Source organism: Ursus maritimus, unplaced genomic scaffold (genome assembly GCF_017311325.1).
Source record: "Ursus maritimus isolate PB19 unplaced genomic scaffold, ASM1731132v1 scaffold_1, whole genome shotgun sequence".
Classification (NCBI taxonomy): domain Eukaryota; kingdom Metazoa; phylum Chordata; class Mammalia; order Carnivora; family Ursidae; genus Ursus; species Ursus maritimus.
The window spans coordinates 13,617,129-13,639,456 of NW_024423343.1; the positions used below are offsets into that span (position 1 = coordinate 13,617,129).

General features: G+C 39.8%; 1 protein-coding gene across 5 annotated transcripts in view; it reads left to right on the forward strand.

Annotated features, from left to right (window-relative positions):
* DOCK10 (dedicator of cytokinesis 10) overlaps positions 1–22,328 on the forward strand; it is a 262,401-nt gene that overhangs the window by 215,468 nt on the left and 24,605 nt on the right. For 4 of the 5 annotated variants that reach the window (XM_040639806.1, XM_040639809.1, XM_008690400.2 and 1 more), the window contains exons 29-45: positions 2,867–2,950; positions 5,017–5,113; positions 7,291–7,335; positions 9,128–9,303; positions 9,430–9,546; positions 10,631–10,742; positions 11,453–11,574; positions 11,662–11,776; positions 11,868–11,934; positions 12,155–12,202; positions 12,980–13,081; positions 14,958–15,082; positions 16,355–16,467; positions 18,012–18,149; positions 18,823–19,005; positions 19,525–19,635; positions 21,593–21,808. In XM_040639806.1, the coding sequence (XP_040495740.1) occupies positions 2,867–2,950; positions 5,017–5,113; positions 7,291–7,335; positions 9,128–9,303; positions 9,430–9,546; positions 10,631–10,742; positions 11,453–11,574; positions 11,662–11,776; positions 11,868–11,934; positions 12,155–12,202; positions 12,980–13,081; positions 14,958–15,082; positions 16,355–16,467; positions 18,012–18,149; positions 18,823–19,005; positions 19,525–19,635; positions 21,593–21,808 (1,971 nt within the window). The remainder of the gene's footprint in view (positions 1–2,866; positions 2,951–5,016; positions 5,114–7,290; positions 7,336–9,127; positions 9,304–9,429; positions 9,547–10,630; positions 10,743–11,452; positions 11,575–11,661; positions 11,777–11,867; positions 11,935–12,154; positions 12,203–12,979; positions 13,082–14,957; positions 15,083–16,354; positions 16,468–18,011; positions 18,150–18,822; positions 19,006–19,524; positions 19,636–21,592; positions 21,809–22,328) is intronic. The other variant, XM_040639813.1, reaches the window with a different exon arrangement.

Here is a 22,328-nt window from a genome sequence, read left to right on the forward strand (position 1 = left end):
TAAAACATATCAAGAAAGGGCAAGGGCTCTCATCTAGTATGTTTTGCAATTGGGGTTTCATACTCTTCACTGAACGAATGATAGACTAAAATTATCATTGTCCTCTCAATTGGTTAAATATCATAAGTATTCTTTTGTTACAACAATATATTTTTGCCCATAATTTAGAATATTTGGCTTTTAGTTTATTGAACCAAACTGAGGACATTGTGTAGAGTATAAGTTATCGTCCAGATCCGGAATCTGCAACCTTTTTTTTTAAAGGGCCAAATACTAATCATCTTTAGCTTTGCAGGACATACAGTCTCTGGCACAACCCCTTAACTTTGTTCTTGTAGCGCAATAGAGCCATAAACCACTCGCCATAGACAATATGTAAATGATTGAGTGTGGCTGTGTTCCAATAAAACTTTATTTACAAAAATAGACCGTGGGGACACCTGGGTGGCTCAGTCTGTTAAGTGTCAGACTCATGATTTCGGCTCAGGTCATGATCTCATGGGTGGTGAGATCGAACCCCTCATCTGGCTCCATGCTCAGCAGGGAGTCAGCTTGAGATTCTCTCTCTCCCTCTGCCCCACTCCCACCCCCGCTTGTACCCTATCTCTCTCTCTCTTTCTTTCTCTCAAATAAATAAATAAACCTTTTAAAAAAAAGTAGACAGTAAGGCAGTTGGGGCTGATGGGCCATAGTTTGCCAAAGCCTGCTGCAACAAATTATTTTTTGTTAATATAAACAGTTAATGTAAATTATTTTTAAACAAAAGCAGAGAGGCCCCTCCAGACCTCAGCAGTGAGCTGAAGAGCCTTTGCACCTGGGTTAAGCGATGCAGGGATGGACCCATGACAGGAGACACACTTGGTGAAGCTTGACCTGCAAGAGGGCTCTCTGCAGGCAGCAGGTTGATTCTACTGATCTTGTATCCTAGAAATGACCCCCTTTTTCCCTCACTGCCCCTTGGGAAGAGGATGACAGACTTATCAAATAGAAGGTCTTTCTTCAATCTCAAGAAACCCCAAATGGATTTTCCTAGATCCCCAGGGCAGGCAGCCTTTTCCCCATCTTCCCTATTCACCGGTGCTGGGGTTTGACCTCCTTCAAAAGCTATCAGGTCTTCTCTGCATATTAAGCATGGTAGCCTCCCAAAGTGACAACTGTCACTACTCTAGTTCAGTGACAGAACTCACCAACCCCTCCTCCATCGAGTATAAGATCCCTGTGTCTTTACCACTGACACCCCCAGGGTTCTTTTTTATTGAGATGTTTCTGGAGCCCATAGTTGTATTGGATGGTCCTCCTCTCTCTGTAAGGTCACACCCAAACCCCTTTCCAACAGAAAGAAGACAGCAAGTGGTCTTCTCTGGAAAAAGCCCCACAGTGGCAATATTTTGAGGTTAGGGACTTCCTCCTGCAGCTGGAGAACCTACAAGGATTTGACATACCTGCTGGGACCCTACGTTGTGCAGAAGATACAAAAACCCCTCTTTTCCTTCCCTCCTCCCTTATTGCTTTACATCTTCTGAGCCTATGACTACGCTCTGGTGTCTACCTCTCCCCACCGCTCTATGGGCAGATGGGAGGACACTGGAGTCATTTACTTTTTAGTGGATGAAGAGTTATCAAAAGAACTTAAATTCATATTAAAAATGAAAATATAAATGAGGCAGCATACTAACATAGTCATGAATGAGTAGGTACATAAAAATCATTCAGAAGAAACCAAAAAACAAGGGAAAGGAAACAAAACAAAAATATAAATGACCTTACTAACAATTGGAACAACATTATGAGAGAGAATAGTTCTTCTTTACGTACAGATGTATTTCAATGGGAGACTTTGCTCTTGGTAAATATACTACTTATGACAAGATTTTATGTCCAGTCCTTTCTGAGAAAGGAGATTTGTTTGTGAAATTGAGAAGAAATCCAAAAAAAGGCACAGGCATTGCAATGGACCATCCTGAACTCTTGAGACAAGAAAGAAGCCTTCCATACTAAGTGGTGCAGCAGCTGTAAATCTTACAGATTTTCCCATGCACGTTCTCACATCCACGCGGATGACAGAACCAAACCCATGCACACAGTGATGGCCTCCCTTTGGCAACTTGCCCTGGTGCCTCCCCAAGATCTGGCATCAGTAAATATGGTCTGTGCCTCCTACTTCACACTCTTCCAGTGCGGTCATTTGGCCTCTGTTGCTTGGTTACCGCTTACATGGCCATTGGTCTTTTGGAGAGAGCATGCTGTGCCAACTTGGAATGTTTGCCTGTCTCCAAACCTACCTGTTGTTTAAGACTCTCCATAGTATAGTTAAGAGAGTTTAACAACAGAGTAAGAGATGGGAATCTCAGGGTCTCTTACCTCCACTCCTCAAATTCAAGCTGTCTTGCCTGGAAAGGAAACTACAAGAGATGTAAAAAGGCTTTCCTGACCCACCTCTTCCACCCCTGTTCCTACCCAGTGTTGTACAGCGAAGGGTCTTCACCCGACAAACTAGGGAATCAAATTACTAAAAAACGGTAAAAAATGTAACTAAATGATTAAAAAAATAAATAGATAAGTAAAAGCTAAAACCTCTATGGAAAGGAAAGGGCTATAATATTTCACTGCAAAATTCAAAGTAGTATTTTATAAAAGTGACAAATAGGGGTTTGTAACTTTCTGGTGTGTACACTCTGTCTCACGTTTTAATTAGTTGCCATAAGTAGATGAATGCTTAAACATATTGTAGAGGTTTTTTAAACATTTATTACACAACACATTTAGTTAAATGTCATTTTACTTCAATATATTTCATCACCTTTTCTAAAATCTTTAATGACCTTTAAAGTAAAAATGTCTGCATTTACAATTTTATATTTTTTAGCGCTGTTTTACATTTATGGATCGGGGCTTTGTATTTAAGATGGTTAACAATTATATCAGCATGTTCTCCTCTGGTGATCTCAAGGTAAGAACCAAGTGCAGGAGTGATTGGTTTCTAAACCATTGCATTATAAATAAATCAACTAGTCTCTGTGTTTGTCTGCCTGAAACATAGCCTATCCATTCTCTGCATCAAAAAAATAGTTTTCTATCCTAATGAGAGGAAGTCTTTTAAAATGGTCCATCTGAGTTAGTCTCCCAAATCCTTTCTTAATGGGGGACCTGGAATAAGCATGTATGTTTCACTTCTATTTCCTGTGGGTGGTGAAAGGAGTGATTCTTTTCAGCTGCAATTCTTGTAGTCAGGTTTGCTTGGGATTGTCTTCATTTTAGCACTGGAAGCCTCGCTTTTCTGAAATCCTTCAGTCTAGGGCAAAATGGACAGTTGACTCTCCTTCCCAATTAGGGAGAATGGGTTGGGAGATAGACTGGGAACAGTGCTGTCTAGAGAGCAGTGATTCTCGAAGTGTGGTTCCCAGACCAGTGATCTTAGAGTTGACAGTGGCAGGTGGGGCTCAGAAATCTGTATTGCAATAAGGCTTTCAGGGGATTTTATGTACTCTCAAGTTTGAGAACCACTGAGCTATAGTAGGGCATATGCTGGAGAGAAATAAGACTGGAATGGGGGAAAGCTGTACCAGTTAAGGCTCTTTGGGTTGCAAGCAACAAACTTATGCCAATCTGAGAAAAGGGAAAGTATTAGAAGCATAAAGGCATCAGTGAAAGACCTGGAGAGCTGAGCTTGAGAAAGAGCAGGGACCAGAGCACAAGAATAATTGCAAAGGAAGAACCATGTGATCAAGGTCCACTACTGATTAAAAAATACGTTGGGACCATTTTCTTTCTCTTAACCCTCTGCTTAAGATTTACATTCCAGAGAGGAAATGTGTGACCAACCTGCTTTGGGTCACATGCCTACCTCTTAAGGAAGGAAGACAGGGCACCTGAATTAATAGCTCCCATTAACCTTTGCCCATTGGGAAGAAGAAAAGTCCCCAAGGGGTAATTATCTAGGTATTGGGAAAGAATAATGAATGTAGAGAAGGCAAAAATAAATAATGATCTTATATCCATTCATGCCATGCTTAGGAATCTGAACACTATTTTTTGGGCAATGGAGAGTTACTTTCGACTAGGAGAGTTATATGATTATATGATATTTGGGTTTTGAGAATCCAATTCCCTCTGTAAATATATTCTGAAAGAATATTCCTTGTTGGTGCTCCAATTATGCATGAAATTTGCAGAATATCCTTTTAGGTATATTCCAGTAGACCTAAATTATTTATTTTTTTCAGACACCAAACAACATACTTGATGAAAAAAATTAACATACAATTTAATTATGCTCTTATTCACTTTGATGCACAAAGGATTAAGTCAAATACTATTCTTGTTTGAAATGAGAGTATTGTAAATTATTAGCTAAAGTTGCCACAGAATATAATTCTAAAATATCTGAGCAAATGGAATATATTTTATTTTGTTGGCTGATATTAGTGAATATAATGAATACAACCTGACTGGATCTTAAAAATTGATTACTTAGTCTACATGGCAGTGAAAACAATATTTATGAATGTGTTAATTGTTCCTTCTTATGTGATTAGTTTTAACACATGTATTAAGCTGTCTTAGACCATGTCTGGATTCCATTCATCACTGTCCTAATCAAAACATTATTGAGAAGAGAGGCCTGTTTGCAAGGGCAGGGAAGAGGTGAAATTAAATAATTTACTCTGCGAACAAAGGGCCTGCAGAGAGAGTTCTCTAATCTTAGATCACGTGCGCCATTGTCTTCCTTAGCGCGGGATCAGAAGGGTTGATTGCAGTGACCTGTTCTATGAGCTGAGTGTAGGTTAGAGCTCTGTACCTGCGGTGAGACACCATCCCTCTCAGAATAAACATAGGCTGATCGAAGCTGAACGAAGTGGAAAATACCACTCCGTAAGATCCTATCTCTTAGAAGCTCAAAAACAAAAGTACACGAAAGTAACTTCATCTTCCTTTTAGGTATAAGATTCAAGTGCATATTTTTTATTAACTTTCTTGGTGTGTAAAAAATAGTCATCCAGTTTGCCTCTTTTTCAGACCTTATGCCAGTATAAGTTTGATTTTCTTCAAGAAGTATGTCAGCATGAGCACTTTATCCCTCTGTGTCTCCCCATAAGATCAGCAAACATTCCAGGTAATGCCCAGAGTTTTCATCGGTTCCTCCAAAGTGAACGTTCAGATTTGTTTGTTTTTACCTTTGTTTATGTGTTGCTTAGTTTTCCTGTTTCCTTGCTCTTGGTTTTGCCTGAAGCTGTCACAGGGGCGTTAGACCCAGGTAATCAGGCTAAAATGCAAAAGAAGTTGGTGGCTCTATATTTCTCAGTTTTTGTCTAGGTTTCCTTTTTCAATAAAGAGAAGACCAACAATATTATAAAATCGATGATACTAAATCAAAGAATTTTAACCTACAGTAATACTTTTACTAGACTGTCTCCAAAAGATAGCTTTCCTTTGATTTTGAAAGGCATATAATTATGGGGAAGAGAAGTTATGCTTTGTGAGTACAAATTCACTTTTTGTGTTTACTATTTGTCAGTAGCTCAAGAAGGTATCAACTATAGTGTCTAATTATGTTAAAATGTAATTCCTCAAGATGAGTTTTATACCAAAAAAACAATAACAACAACTAAAAAAATTTTTGCCTTGAAAAAGAGAAAGGAAGGCGGGAAGGATGGCAACACTGTAAGGACTTGATATGTCTGGGTTAGAAAGAGCCCCAGATGTCTGCGCAGGGAAGAATGGGGCTCCTCGTTTCCATATTTCTAAAGCATAAATGGTCTACAGAAAATATTTTCATTTATAACTTTTATTAATATATATTTTATGTATACTGATATAGGTAGATACCAAGATGATCATCCCACAGGTAGCCATCAGAAGCTAATCCAACATCAAGATGCAAAGGAAACACTAAAATGATTTAGAACTTAAAATATTCTGCTCCTATTTCACAATACATACAAATATGGAATCCTCATGTTGTATACCTGAAACTAATACAGTGTTATAGTCAATCATACCTCAAGAAAAGAAGGAAGGAAGGAAGGAAGGAAGGAAGGAAGGAAGGAAGGAAGGAAGGAAGGAAGGGAGGAAGGAAGGGAGGAAGGAAGGGAGGAGGGGGGAGGGAGGGAGGGGGAGGGAGGAAGGAAGGGAGGAAGGAAGGAAGGGAAGGAGGGAGGGAGGAAGGAAGGAAGGAAGGAAAGAAAAAAGGGAGGGAGGGAGAGAAGGAGGAGGAGAGAAAAAATACCTTGCTTCTAAGCAGTGAGTAAATTATCCACAGGGCACAGTTCTGATATTCATGGAAAGCAGAAACGAAGATGGTAAAGAGCCTCCTCACACGTATTGCAGCTTCTACTATGTGTATTATACAAAGCTAATATTTTGGAGGGAAAATAGGGTAAAATACATTATCAGGTTTATAAAAGTGTTATCATTTTATTTTTATTTATCGTTTTATATTTTAAGTTTTTATTTAAATTCTAGTTAGTTAACAGATAGTATAATATTGATTTCAGGAGTAGTACTTCATGATTGATCACTTACCTACAGCACCCAGTGCTCAGCCCAGGCCCCCTCCTTAATCCCCATCCCCCATTCAGCCCATCCCCCACCCACCTCCCCTCAGCCACCCTGTTTGTTCTGTATAGTTAAGAGTCTCTTATGGTGTGCCATACCGTAAAAGGTTTGTCATTTTAACCTTAAATATAAGCTTTTTAATTCCATTAAGGAATAAACCTAAGCTATTTAATTCGTTATTCCATTCTAACTCTAATTTACAAAGTACATTTAATCTAAATACCTTTATAGAAAAAGAGGTAGAAATGTTACCTTGGACTTTGTTTCATCTTCCTTTTTATTTTATAAACTAGCGCCAACTTATGATTGGGTTAGACAGGCTGGTTAAGATAGTCAAGAAGAGCAAACCTGTTTTGCCATTTTGTTTCCAGTTGTTTCCTATTTGTCAGCAGCTCAAGAAGAGGCCTGGTCGTCTCTTTGTAGATCTGATATTATCAACAATGAACATAAAAATATATGTTTTGTAACATGCAGATTCCTGATAGAAAAAATAGGTGTTCAAGTACAAGGCCAAGAATTAAAATAATTCTGTTCATGGCTTTATTTTTTTTTTTTAAGGAAACAACCAACCTATGATATTTGTTTTCAAGAAACAAGGCTTTATTGAAGAGACTTACTTAGAGTTTAGGACAATACATTTTAATTTTTCAGAATAAATTAGCCATAGTTAATGAATATAGTGTGTATCTGAGTATGTGTATATCTGAACTTTCTGTTTATTCACATTAAATTCAGATCCTTTGACACCTTCGGAATCAACTCAAGAGTTACATGCGTCAGGTAAATAATTATATTTTATATTACATTATCTGAACATCAATAACTGTATCATAATCGGATGATATTGAGAGATATACGTACTACAAATTTCCAGTTGCCAGAGGCCAAAAAATAGCCATATGTTTAACATCATACGATCAAAATGGTCAACAAGCTGACTGAACGTTTGTTACAGTAACTAAATGCTTTGCCAACTTGAATTCTTTCATATTTTATTCTCCAGAGTTCGACATTTTTTAAAAAATTTCCCAAATCACCTGAAATTTTCTTAGGGTGTATCATAAATAAAATTCCCAGCTACATGCAATAACATGTTTTTCAGTGTAATGAGCTTTATATGATATATTTCTGTCGATATGCCACAGCCTGGTTTTTCAGCTAGTTTCTCAAGACTGAGATTATCATTTTTACTTGAAATAGGTTCATAACTTAAAAGCGTCTGAGCAGAACTCTTCTCTGGCCCTAGGCTGGGAATGTCAAAGTTGTGTTCTACTTCTGACCGCTCACGAGTACTCACTGTTGCACAGAGAAATGTTTTTTAACCTAACTAAGCCCTTGGACCAATGTTTCCCGAACTTTCCCATTCCCTGTTCTTCCACCTCCAGCAGCATCTTCACAGACGACGAAACTCCAGTGTTCCATTTGCTCCTAGTCAGTGATGAACTGGAATATTCCAACAGTTCATTGCATCTAACGGGTAACCCTGAGGATTCATGGAGATAACACTTCTAAAGGGCTTAGCCTAGTGTTGGTACTCAATACGTGTTCTAGAAGTGGGTGCTAGTCCTGTTATTAACAGTTACATTTAGGAAGCCCATTGGACAATTCTGAGTCAATGCATTCTTACTGGAAAGGTTAACATTCCAATTTCTCCCTAATTCAGTCTCCAAATTTTGCAGCCCCCTTTGGTGTTCCTCTTCTTACTCTTCCACATCCTTCAGCCAACTTGTCCTGGTGATTTTTCTCATACTACTTGGGTCCTCCTACTCCAGGCCAGATGCATCTCACTTCTCCCCCTCCCTCCCCTGGGGCCAAACCTCCTGTATTATAGTCCTCTCCCCACATTTCCCCGCAGAATAACTCATTTATATCCTGTCACCACGTGAACAAATGAATAAGCACAGGTCTGATTGGGCCACTGATCTCAAAGCCATTGGTGACATAATACTTTCTCCAGAATTCAGTTCCAAATGTTGGACGGTCCTAGACGCCAGCTAAGGAATTTGTGTTTAGGTCTCTCCATCATCTAGCCCCAAGTGCCCCTCAAGTCTCAATTCCCACCACCCCTGTCTTGGCTCCTTTGCCGACTGGTACCCCCCCAATCTATGCTTCCCGTACACTGTGCTTTCAGAAATCTGTGCCACCGAAACCCTGTGCCCTGGTCCTCCCAACCTCTTCTCCTCCACCTCAAACCCCACCATCTCCATTGGCTTCTGACCCTCTGCACCTCCAAACCTTCAGCAGCCTCAAAGGCCCATCTCAACATATTCCTTCCAGTCATGTCTCCTGATTCCTCCAGACAGAAAAATTAACTTTTCTCCTCTCCACTCCTATCACATTGTAGACATACCACTTTTATGGAATTTGACAGCTGACGGTGAGTATTTTTGGTAGCGTACACACAGTACTTCTGGAATGTGCCTCTCTCTCATTTCTCATCTCTGTAGCAAGACTGCCTTACTGAATCCCTCCCTAGTAGAGAGAGGGTTGATAGTTGTTGGATAAATCTTTCTGAATGATAAAGTGATCATTTGATTTTCAATAACATGATCTCTTTACTTTCCTCACAAAGATATGCCTGAATATTCGGTCACGAATGAATTTTGCCGCAAACACTTCTTAATTGGAATTCTACTCCGAGAAGTTGGCTTTGCCCTGCAAGAAGACCAAGACATCAGGCACTTAGCTCTAGCTGTCCTAAAAAATCTAATGGCTAAGCATTCATTTGATGATCGATACAGAGAACCAGTGAGTGGTTTTCTTTTCTCCCTTCCCTAAACACCATTTAATGGCTCACTGCATTAAATGCATATCAAACTGACAAGTCTATTGATTTGTATGTGAATCATTTCTTTTGGCTACCTTTCCACCTAGGAGAAGCAGGCCCACATAGCAAGTTTATACATGCCCCTCTATGGCATGCTTCTGGACAACATGCCAAGGATTTACCTAAAGGACCTGTATCCTTTTACCGTCAACACATCTAATCAGGTCAGTTTACAGAATGGTTCAAATGTGCATTTTAATAAAGAGTTTGCCTGTTTTGTCTTTCTGCCCTGGAGAGCCATTTTCCCCCAACTCTGAGCAAACTAAGCACCTCACCATAACCATTTTGAGACGTTGGCATCAGTGTTATTTGTTCCAGATTGCTCCCTGAAGCCTTCCACCTCAATTATCATTTTCCTTTCTTCTCTGTATCACCTTCCGGCTGTACAGTTTTTACCAGGTTCCTCTGCTGCATGCATGGCCCTGTCCTCAGCCCGCACCTCCCCCCTCCCCCGACCTTTCTGCATCGGCTTCCTGACCACCTGGTGTTAGCGTTGTCAAGTGCTTCAGTCACACCCAGGAGAGGCCTGCCTGTCATCCCTCCTCCACTGAGCCACCATAGTGGCCACACAGCAAGCCACTCGAGATGGGGTACCTCTGTTCACAGCCCAGATAAATTAACACACTGCTGAATGCAAGATATTACCACCTCGAAGTTAGGAGCTGTGCCACTGGGATGTCGTTTAGCGGAAGACCTTGTTCAAATACCAGCAATACCAGTTTCTAGCAATGTAACCTTCGATAAGTCATCTGGTCTCTTTAACCTCCACGATCTTCCTTATAGAGTAAAGATGGGAAGAATTCCCCCATCACAGGATTCTTATGAGGATTAAATTGTCTAGTAGAAAACACTTTTTGTAGAGACTGGCACATAATAAGGGTTTGGAATTAGTTTTTAATACTAGTAATATTCATAAGATAACCCATGATAATAATGATATATAATCTGTAGTATAATCCATTGAAAATCAGTAGCATTTCCAACCAGTTTATAGCTAGAAGATAGTTTCCGCTACATGGTGAAAAACAAATCACATAAGAAATCAAGTTGTGACTAAGAGTATGGGCTTGTCAGAGTATGGTTGTGATTATTCATTTCTACTGCCTGCTTCGGCAGAAGAACTTGGGTGGAATATAAAAGATCAAGTCAAGTAGCACCGAATCAAAAGCGTAGCAAAGAAGGCATATGGGGGTTTTCAATGTTGAAATATGGCGAATCGCATTAATCTCTTCTGTGCTTCCAACGCAGGGGTCTAGAGACGACCTCAGCACCAATGGAGGATTCCACACCCAGTCAGCTATGAAACACGCAAACTCTGTGGACACATCATTTTCTAAAGATGTGTTAAATTCCATAGCAGGTACTTAAGACCTTGTGAGAACACTTGTGTTTCACTCTCATCCATGTTTATGTTACATAACATCGTGTTCTTACCCACTCCATAATTCAATGTGCATAATTTCTGTATGTCAAAGTATACTATATTTATATAGTGAAAGAGTCTCTTTACCTATTTCTTTGAAAACCATCCAGGGGCTTCCTCTTCTACTTAGCATTCAGCTTGACTTGGCTCAAAGAGCGATCTACTCAGATGTTAGCAAATTGCTTCATTCTGGGAACAATCTTTAAGTTTTCATTGCGTACAACCTGTTAAAATTTAATAGCCCGTCAAGCTCAAAATTTACTTTTAAGAACTATTTTGGAAATGTCATCTTCATTTCTTATAAATTGTCAAAACTTGAAAGCTTCTTCCCCAAAAGCAGCCTTATGAACATTTATTAAAACATTTTTAAAAAAGAAAATTTCTTTTAAGAGAAATCAAAGGAACAAGCTGTTCTTCATTTCCATTTATAATGGCCCAAATTTTCCTAAATCCTTAATACTGGCATGGCCATCGTGACCATTCTTACGGTGTGGCACGTCTTTAATGGCAATTCCAGGCTCTGTTACATCAGCCTTGCCCAACGCTGCTACCACCTCAATGCTCCCATCTTTTTGGGTCATCATTTTAGCTGTGTGTGTGCCCGTTGCGTCTCATTACCACCTGCGTGCTGTGGCTTGTGTTTGCAGCATTTTCATCGATAGCTATTTCTACAGTAAACCATGCTGACTCCAGAGCATCCTTAGCGAGTCTTGACTCCAACCCAAGCACCAATGAGAAGAGCAGTGAGAAGACTGACAACTGTGAAAAGGTAGGGTTTCTCTCCCAATTATCCAGCACCTTGTGACTCAGCAGTCTCTCACTCTAACTCGATCCTTCCTGGTTCTTCTACTCCTAGATCCCTAGACCCTTGTCTTTGATAGGCTCAACCCTTCGATTTGACAAGTTAGATCAAGCAGAAACCAGGAGTCTTCTCATGTGCTTTCTTCACATTATGAAGACAATTTCAGAGGGTAAAGAGAGCTCTTGAAAATTATAATTTTTAAAAAAAGGAAAAATCTTTAAATTTCCAAGAGTCTCATGCTCCATGGTGTTTCCTTTCAGAGACGCTGATTGCCTACTGGCAAAGAGCACCCAGCCCAGAGGTGTCTGACTTCTTCAGCATCTTGGAGTAAGTTATAGAGTTGATTTGTTAACATTTTTTTCTGGAAGCCTCAAAATAGTCCAGTATGTCATCCTTCATCCTAAGGACCCATATGCTGAACTATCTATCAATGGTAATGCATGAAATATTTAAAGAAAATATAATATTTTTCTTTTAATGTATATAAATGGTTTATATAAATAAAAGGGCATGAATAATTAGAATGTGACTTTTTTTTTCTTCCTAGTGTTTGTCTTCAAAATTTCAGATACCTAGGGAAACGCAATATAATAAGGTAATAACTTTTAAATTCCAATAGGTTAGTCTGGTCTTTAAAAATAATTATGACAAATAGTCGTGTATCGGGTTACACGTACAGATATATGTTAGAAATGTTAAAATGCACATTAGGATTGTGAGTGACCTCACAGTAGACAAAGGAGTTTGATGATTGCCCTATACCCATAGTAGATCTAGGACTAGTTAAAGCTGTCTAGAGAGAAAAGCACAAAACATACATTTCTGAAAGGAAACCACATTTCCTAGATAGTCTGAACTAACTTATCTAGCATTTGTATGGATGTAATGTAGTAGATTCCTCTTTAAGAAAATACATCCAATGTGAATAAGTCACAGGAATAAAAGGTGCAGCACAGGGAGTATAGCCATTGGTTTTGTTGTTTGTGGACAGATGAGATACACCTGTGGTGACGGCCGCATACATATAGACTCGTCAAATCACTATGTTGTACACCTGAAACCAATATAACACTGCGTGTCAACTATTCTTCAATTAAAAGGAAAGAAAGAAAGTATATACACCCAGTAAGCTAAAAAGAAAAATGAACCTGGAATAACTTTTGTGTTGACATCCTTTTCTCATGAGAGACCGTGAAGCCCCCAGCACCTTAGCTAAACCCCCATTTCCCACTGCCAGAGGAAAATGTGATTTTGTTTTTCATACCATGTGACCTAGTTCATTGTTCGGTAATTGCTTTGCCAGTTGCCGTTCTGTATTTATAAATAAATTACAACTACTGAGCTATGATTAAAGCATCAGTTTTCCTTGCAGAAAAATTGCCGCTGCATTTAAATTTGTGCAGTCCACCCAGAACAATGGAACTCTCAAAGGATCTAATCCTTCCTGCCAAGCATCAGGTCCCTTGTCACAATGGTAACATCGCATTTGCTTGATACTTGTAATCTTATGGTGTGTATAAGTGTGTGTATATGAGTATATACATGTGTATATATGCATACAGATGTGCATATATGTATGGGGGTGTGAATGTGCACACACACATGTGTATGTATGCATATACTTCAAACCAAATGCATATTTCAAGTAACTCTATGTTTTTCTGGAAAAAACTTCTTAGGTACTGCCCGATCTGCCCCGCTAGCTTGTGAAGACCTAAGAGGCAAGGATTATGCTTTGTTTATGTGCACTCAGGGCACAGTGCCATGCATAGGATGAGGGTCAATATGTACCTTAATTTAATTGAACCCAAAAAGGCCTAATTCCAAAAAATGACTCGTTTAATGGTTGCTAACCTCCGAGGGACAAAGTAAAATGTGAGCTTGTATCTCCCCATTCCTCTCGGTCATTGTAATATGTTAGCAGCATCCTTAGGGCTCAAATTGTTTTTTAAAGGATCAAAGGCAGTGAGGAAGCACAGAGGGCTCCATAAGCTCGTGTTAGATTTCCTAGTCATTACACTGATTTGACTAGCATACACGACCTGGAGTCATCCTTTATTAACCTACCCGGTGGGAAAACTTTGCCCTGAAATCTTACTTTAAATCTCCCCTGGGTCTAGTAAATAAGAATTCTTTGCTAAAATTTTCTCCAGTTTGATTTATTCTTCCCAGAGTTACCATAATAATATATAATATGAAAATGGCTGTATTTTAGAAAGGATTTTAGAAATAGGAAAGTGGTATATAACCAATAAATCATGGAGTAAATTTTGCCTCTTAGTCCATAGAGACTCCTTGAAGTGGCCCCTTGTGTGAAAGTAAATGAGAAAAACATAATAGGCATGTTTTGCAAGTGGTAATAGAATAGAGGACTATAAACTATGACTGTTTATGTTTAAAAACAATAGTAATAGATCTGAGGTCACTGTAGGTTTCTTGATGTTTGGTCAGTTAGGTTTCAGGCTTCTTCCTGAATGATCTAGACAAGTCCTGGCCATTCCTACATCTCCCCTTCCAGAAACCAGGATTTTTTTTCCTCCAGAATTTCCAGACTAAAATAGACTCAATACGCGGAGATAAGCCAGTCCCAAAGTTCAAGCCATTCAGCCCAGAACCCATTGTTTCTTGTAGCTTCAGGAATGACCCGGACTCCCCTGGCTACTGAAAACCAAAGTTAGATCTTCTGGGCCTCAATCCATCCAGAACATTTGATTTGGCCAGAACCAAATGAGCCTTAAAGAGTGTAAGCAGGAGAAAACCATTGCCTCTTCTATAGGCTTGACTCTTAAGGGTATCTCCTATTACCTGCTTTCCTCAAAAAAATGTTCTATTATCTTGGCCAAATGGTAGCTTAAATGAAAGTCAAGAATGGGAAGTGTTCTTACTTCTACATCAAGCTGGCTCATTCCCCCAGATGGAAGTGCCAAGGAGACATTGAATGAGAGCCATTGCAGGCCATTGTCATCGGTCTGGGAACATAGCTGCACTCAGGGCCCCCTTAGCTCTCTTGCCTACCAGGATGGAATCCCATGGAATTCCCATGGAATCCCATGATTTCATTAAGCAATAATGAATATGCTTGTTCAGATTTAAATTCAATATCTATTATTCTTCTATCATCCTTTGGTATTGATTATCCTTCTGAACCTTTTTTTTTTTTTTGGCTTAAATAAAATTGCTCCAGAAGTATTCTTAAAACCCCCTTTTATCATATTACCTATAATCAATATTTTTAATACAATATCTCTGTTTAAAAATTGTTTATATTTGACTCAATCTAGAATACTTGATTGAACATCTGTGTGTCGTATCTCTCATACTTTACCCATTTTTTCCTATTTAATTTTCAGGATGCATACCACATCCGCTCATGAAGGACATAAGCAGCACAGATCACAAACTTTACCTATAATTCGAGGCAAAAACGCACTTTCAAACCCCAAACTCTTACAGATGTTAGACAATACCATGTCCAGTAAGTAAACAGGAAATAATAGGCATGTGATGGTGATCGGTGTTTCTCTAGATGTGTGGAAAATGTGAAATGCACTATAATGTTTCAGAAACATATGGGAAGGTTGGCATGCCACCGAGACCACTGCTTTTTCAGACTCGCTGTAGCCCAGGGAATTTTTCTTAGAGGGAAAAAAATCACTAGAGAGGGGGCTTAAAAAATGTAGTGTCCTTATAAAGAAGAAAGGAAAAAGGCAAACTGCTCAGTATCATCTGCTGGGTGCAGCTCCTCTGGTATCAAGTGACTTTGCCATCGTCGGGCTTATAGGGCCTCTCGCAACAAGATCATTACTGTCTGCTCTTCAGGAAGAGGGGAAATTGTCCTACAAGCCGTAAGTGTGACATCTTGAGCACAAGGAAGCACACATTCCAGCTTGTAAACGAGGAAAAATGGGCCCAGTGTTTTGTACTGTGTACATGTTGGTGATTATGGGCATGGGACCAGACTTACCTGTTTGAAAGCATGTGCCTTCACCTAAAATACCTTTAGTGCCATTAATGGCCATTAATGCACACTGCCCTCAGAGACTGCACATTTAATCTGTTAGCCTGGGAGCATAAACTTGACCCAGACGGAGAATGAAAGAAATACAACTCTGTCAATGCCTAAGTCAATGGAAAAGAAGGAAGAAATAATGGCAAATGGATCCCTCTTGTCTACAGCTGACATTTGAAAAGGGCACACATACTATCTTAGTTTGAGTTGCTACGACAAGTTAACAGTCTGGGTGGCTTAAACAACAAAGTTCTCATAGTTCTCATAGTTCTGGAGGGTGTGAGGTCCAAGGTCAAGTGCCAGCAGATTTGATGTCTGGTGAGAACCCTCTTTCTGATTTGCAGACAGCCACCTTCTTGTTGTGTCCTCACATGACAGAGAGAAAGTGATCTTTCTGATGTCCCTTTTTATAAGAGCGCTAACCCATTCATGAGGGCTCCACTCTCATGAACTAATTACCTCCCAAAGATCCTGCTTCCAAATACCATCACACTGGGGTTTAGGGCTTCAACATAGGAATCTGGGGGGACACAAACATTCAGTCTACATCCACTAACGACTCTGTCTAGAGTTTTTGATTCAGCCAATAAGGTAATTTAACAAACAAAAGCGCTTTGATTTAATAAGTTGCTTATCAAAACACCAGTCAACACGAAATAATGTTATAATAGAAGAAAGTCCTTTATGGGATACAAAGTTTCTTAGACATTTATGAGTGTTCTACCTTATGTTTTGTAGGCAACTCCAATGAAATAGACATTGTGCACCATGTGGACACAGAGGCCAATATAGCTACAGAGGTCTGCCTGACTATTCTAGACCTGCTATCCCTCTTCACCCAGATTCACCAGGTAAGTTGATGCTGACATCTTCTGCAACCGTGATAAAATGGGAGGTAGGAAAGTCGTGGGAAGTCAAGAACATGTTTTTAAAGTATTTTATGAAATTAATTAACCTTACATAAATCAACAGATGTGTGAGTGGAAAAAAATTTGAAAGATGAGACTCAGAATTTACTACTCAAATGATATAAGTACATACGTATGTCACTATTGGTCAAATAATAAACATTTTCCTTATTCCTCCTGCTTCACTCTCAGGCCAGCCCGGCTGAGGGAGGCTGTGACTCTACTTTTTCGTCTCCAGGGGAGAGACGAATGACAGCTAGATCCAACAGGCTATACTGCTGAGCATTTTTCCTGTGCTTATTGGTCATCTGTGTAACTTGGGTGAAATAATACCACTACATACTATTAGAATGACTCAAGTTAAAAAGGCTGACCATACCAAGTTTTGGCAGGGATATGGAAAAACTGGAACTCTCATCCACTGATGGCGGGAATGCAAACACTCTGGAAAACAGTATGGCAGTCTAAAACGTTAAACCTGCGTCTATCGTGTGACCAGGCATTCCAATACTAAGAATTTACCCCGGAGAAATAAAAGCATTTGGTCACACAAAACTGTGTACACAAATATTCATAGAAGCCTTATTTTTAATAAATGCTGAAAACAACCCAAATGTCCATCAACAGGTGAATGGATTTTAAAAATGGTAGTATATCCACACATAGAATACTGCTCAGTCACGCTTAGTGAAAGAAGCCAAACAAAAAGAGTATTTATTGTATATTTCCATTTACATAAAATTTTATAAATGCTAACTATAGAAATTACATGTCCGTTATACCTCAATAAAGATATTTAAAATATTAGCTCAATCTAATGAGCTTACAGATGTTCAGGGCTGAACTGAATAAAGTCTACACCACAAAATGATTATGCCGAGAAAGACCTGCTTTCAGGTGAAATGTCATCATAGTGGTAGAAAAAGCAAAAACCACATTTTAATTCTTTATTACTCAGTGCAAATGTCGATAAAATCTCAGACATCGCAAAGGCCCTACGATGCCTACGAGGACCTGCCTCTCTGTGACCTCATCTGTGACCTCATCTTCTTCCTCTCTCCCGATCTCACCCATGCCCCATGCTCAGGTTGCTCTGCTCTTTTTTTTCAACCTTGATCTCACAGGCTTCTTCCCAACTCATGTCCCTGGTACTATCTGTGTCCCCTTAGACAGTCCCTTCAGATATGCCCATGTCAGTGCATCCATTAAACAGGTCTTGACTAACCACCCTATCTAGAGTAACCCTATGCCCAAAGCAATTACTTTTTATCATATCCTATCATTCTGCTCTATTTTCTTATTTAGCAATTTCTTTCAATCATTGCTGTGTAGGTTTCAGTGGGAACACAGACCTTCCCTTCTTACTCAACACTATTTCCAGCCCCCAGAATTGTGCCTACCACATAGTAGGTTCACAATAAATCTCTTTTGAAAGAATACAGCTGCCCTTTAACTCGTCCTAAATACCTTCCGTGTTAAATTTCCAGAGACAGCTCCAACAATCCGAATGTCAAAATTCAATGATGAAGAGGGTCTTTGACACCTACATGCTCTTTTTCCAAGTCAACCAGTCGGCCACAGCGCTGAAGCATGTGTTTGCCTCCTTGAGATTGTTTGTATGCAAGGTAAGCATTCTCCTGGTTCCAGTGAAAGCTCGGGGAAGGATGGTGATCAACACATATTAATCCTGACATCTCTCAGGTTGGAGGAAAGAAGGCTTGTTTTCTTTTATTTTGGTTTATTTGGTTTTATTAGACTGTTTTGGGGTTTTAATAAGCCATTTGATTCATGGTCTGAAAATAAGTTCACAGCCTTGACAGCCTATCTGCTGGGATATCAAAAGGGAATAAAATTAACATCTAGCCATCGTTCTGGGGTTCTCAGTGTTTGTGGCAGAGACTTAGGTAAAACGCACATCATCAACTATGTTGTCCTTTCATGCCGCGTAAAGTTGCCACATTGAAATAGACAGAGCTACCATCTTTGAGGATCCCTGTGGTTTTACAGTGTTGGGTGAACAGAAAGCATTTCAAAGCTCTCAGTCCCTGGTTCTGGGTTGTCATTATTGATGCATGAGAGACTTACCATGTACAGAATGATTATTTCTAGGAAAAAAGAGAAATATTAATATAGACTTAAATAAATACAAGTCTATCCCTTCCACTTGTAGATGGAAGAAAAAAACAAGGTTAAAAAAAAAAAGAAGGTGGATTTTGTTCTAAGGAATTCTAAAACTGGGCATACACAGAGCAACATGAAAACACGATCCGCCCTTAACCAGTCCTTCTATTTCCATAGTTTCCTTCAGCATTCTTTCAGGGGCCAGCCGACCTGTGTGGATCGTTCTGTTATGAAGTCCTGAAATGCTGTAACCACAGGTCACGGTCAACGCAGACTGAAGCATCAGCACTTCTGTACTTTTTCATGAGGAAGAATTTTGAATTTAACAAGCAGAAGTCAATTGTCCGGTCCCACTTACAAGTAAGTGCTGCCAAGTTTCATCAATGCTGTTGGGAAAAGCACTCATCTGTTCCAGCGCTGATAAAAGCCTCCTGGCCCCAGGGCAAGAGCTACCAACTCCCCTACCAGACCCCGCCTTAAAGACAGCACGGTCGCTCTCACTCAGAGGAAGAGGGCAGGAGTCAGCAAAGCCCATAACTCCATTGGGACGTTTCCTTTCTTCCGCCAGGGAAGAGAATCAAATAGAAACCGGAATCAGGAAATCATGGCTATCTCTAGGATGCCAAACCCCGCCAGATTCCGCACGCAGAAATGTCTTTCTTTAAGGCATCCCAAGATTCCTGTGACCTTCTCATATATTTAAGATTCTAGGAAACGCCCTAGATGACATAACCTTCTAAAAATTTAATGTGTGAAGATGCTATCCTTTGGACCCGCAGGGAGAAATCAATAATCCATTCATCCAGCCCAGTGGATTTCCTTAAAATTACTATTTCTGAATTACTACTTTTGAAGTTGCATTGTTCTTTTCTCTTCTAGCTCATCAAGGCCGTAAGCCAGTTAATAGCCGATGCTGGGATTGGAGGCTCTCGGTTTCAACATTCTCTTGCAATTACCAATAATTTTGCTAATGGAGACAAGCAGATGAAAGTAAGAAATGCTTTGTGGACATTTTCAAAGACTTAGGAATAAAACTGAGCTGAATTCTTTGGTGAAATATCAACATCATAAAAAGATACAGGTTCTGCATTTTGTTCACTGAGACTTGAACTGAGTGTGACGTTGAGTGCGCTTGTTTGAATTAACAGTAGCTCTAACAGCGTCAGTCTGTCATCTGTTAAGTGGAACGTGCAAGATGGGTGATTGAGTGGGATATACAAGAAAACTAACCACGAACATCCAGAAATACTCATAACCCTGTTCTTGGTCAAATTTATTGAATCTTTCTTTTAGAAATTTCTGAAGACTTCTCCTTTAGTCATAGTACCGAAAAGTCCAGGGATAGAGCTTGGCATCAGGCGTGGCTGAACACAGGAATTAAAATAATGTTTCCGCATTAATTCAAAAAGATAGCTGCACCCCCATGTTCATGGCAGCATAATTTATCATAGCCCAGGCATGGAAACAAGCTAAGGTCCGTCAGTGAATGAATGATTAAGCAGTGGTGGTATATATATTCAACAGAGTAGCATTCAGTCATAAAAACTGAGGCAATCCTACCATTTGTGACAACATGCATGGACATCGAAGGCATTATGCTAAGTGGAAATAAGTCAGACAAAGTAAGACAAATACTGTATGATCTCACTGACATGGGTAGTCTTACAAAAAAATTGAAAGTCGTGGAAAAAGAAATCAAACCTGTGGTTATCAGAGGCAGGGGGTGGGGACTGGAGAAATTGGAGGAAGGTGGTCAACAGGTACAAACTTCTCTTTGTAAGATAGATAAGAACTGGGGATGTCAGGTACAACATGATGGCTATAGCTTACACTGCTCTGTGCTGTAGAAAAGTTAGTTGTGAAGAGAGAAAATCCTAGTTGTCATCATAAGAGGAAATTTTTTCCTTTTTCCTTTTTTTCTTTCTTTCCTCTGTATTTCATCTACATGAGAAGATGGCTGTTGGCTGACCTGTTGTGGTTCCCACTTCACAATATATGTAAATCAAGTCACCATGCTGTATGCCTTAAACTCATAAGTGATATATGTTAGTTACTTCTGAATAAAACTGGATAAAAAAATTTAGTAAAAAAGTTTTTCCTAAATTAAAAAATCATCATATGTTCAAGCCCCTTCTCCTACTGCCTCGATTTTTGCCTCTACCTCTCAGTTCAATTTTCCTCTTTGTTTATTTGGTTTACAAGTAGGCTCTCCCCATGAGCTTACTCTCTCAGAAATTCTGATCACACTGGAGTATCCTGTAAGTGGAAAAAATGCATCGGGGCACCTGGGTGGCACAGTCAGCTAAGCATCTGCCTTCAGCTCAGGTCATGGTCCCAGGGTCCTGGGATCAAGCCCCATGTGGGGCTACCTGCTCAGCAGGGAATCTGCTTCTCCCTCTCCTTCAGCCCCTACCCCTCTCCCTCAGCTCATGCTATCTCACTCTCAGTCTCAAATAAAAATAATAAAAACATTTTTTAAAAAAGTGAGAGAAGAGAAGAAAACACCTCATTCTATAGTGCCAAAGTCCCAGACCTGAATCTCTTTGTCTAAACCTTGTATCATATGCCCACTCCTAAACTGATCACTGGCTTGAGGAATCAAAGAATATGATGGGCCAGGCCAGTTTGGTGGGCCACCCACTGGTGCCTGCGAATGAAGTAGACCCCTTCAAATCACATGAACTAGAGCCAGAGAGGAAAGCACCTCAAAGAACAATCAGGATGCTCTTACTAGAAGAAGCTAGGTGAGCAGATAAGATGGAGTCTACTGCAGTTCTTATGTTCAAATATGTACAACCACAATCACAACACATGGAATGCATATGTGAAGAAAGTACATATTTATGAACAATATAGAGAATGTACCAAATGTGATGCCAAGTCACTTGAAGTAACTTACCTTAGGCATTAGGAACAGATAATGACCCAGGCTCTCTGTTTTCCAAAGAACAGCAACTTCCCAGCAGAGGTGAAAGATCTGACGAAACGTATAAGGACTGTTTTGATGGCGACAGCTCAGATGAAGGAGCATGAGAAGGACCCTGAGATGCTGGTGGATCTCCAATACAGTCTGGCAAACTCCTATGCAAGCACCCCTGAGCTGCGGAGGACCTGGCTCGAAAGCATGGCCAAGATTCATGCGAGAAACGGAGACTTATCTGAGGTGATTAGCGAAGGCTCAGTCCTTCTCCATTGACATTGTCCTCTTTATCAGGGCAATTGGATTTTCACCTACAGTAGGCTACCATATTTTTCCACTCATCTAGATATGACCCAATGATACATAGATGTAAATTTGCACGTAGGATTCAAGAGTGCCCAACTCCATGTAAATGATACCAAGTCAAGGACAGAGTCGTTGGTATCAGCTGTAATTATAGGATATGTAATGCAGAACCAAAGGTTAAAAGCCTAAGACTACGGAGGATGGTTGTAATGGTATCTGGAAATTGAGTTATGTAAGTTAATGTTCTGTGTCTTAAAACGTCTTCCCTGTAATTGGAGTCGGATGGGGAAGTTTGCCACCATGGTGAGTAATCTCAGGCTGGGGTAATCTGTCCTTATTTGCAGCTAGTCTGAGCTGGTGATGGAAATATTAACACTCCCACGAGCCATGTGAGGAGAGTGCACTGTGTGAAGGTTATAAATCAATAGCTAACTTTTTTATGTCAGTTCAAATACTG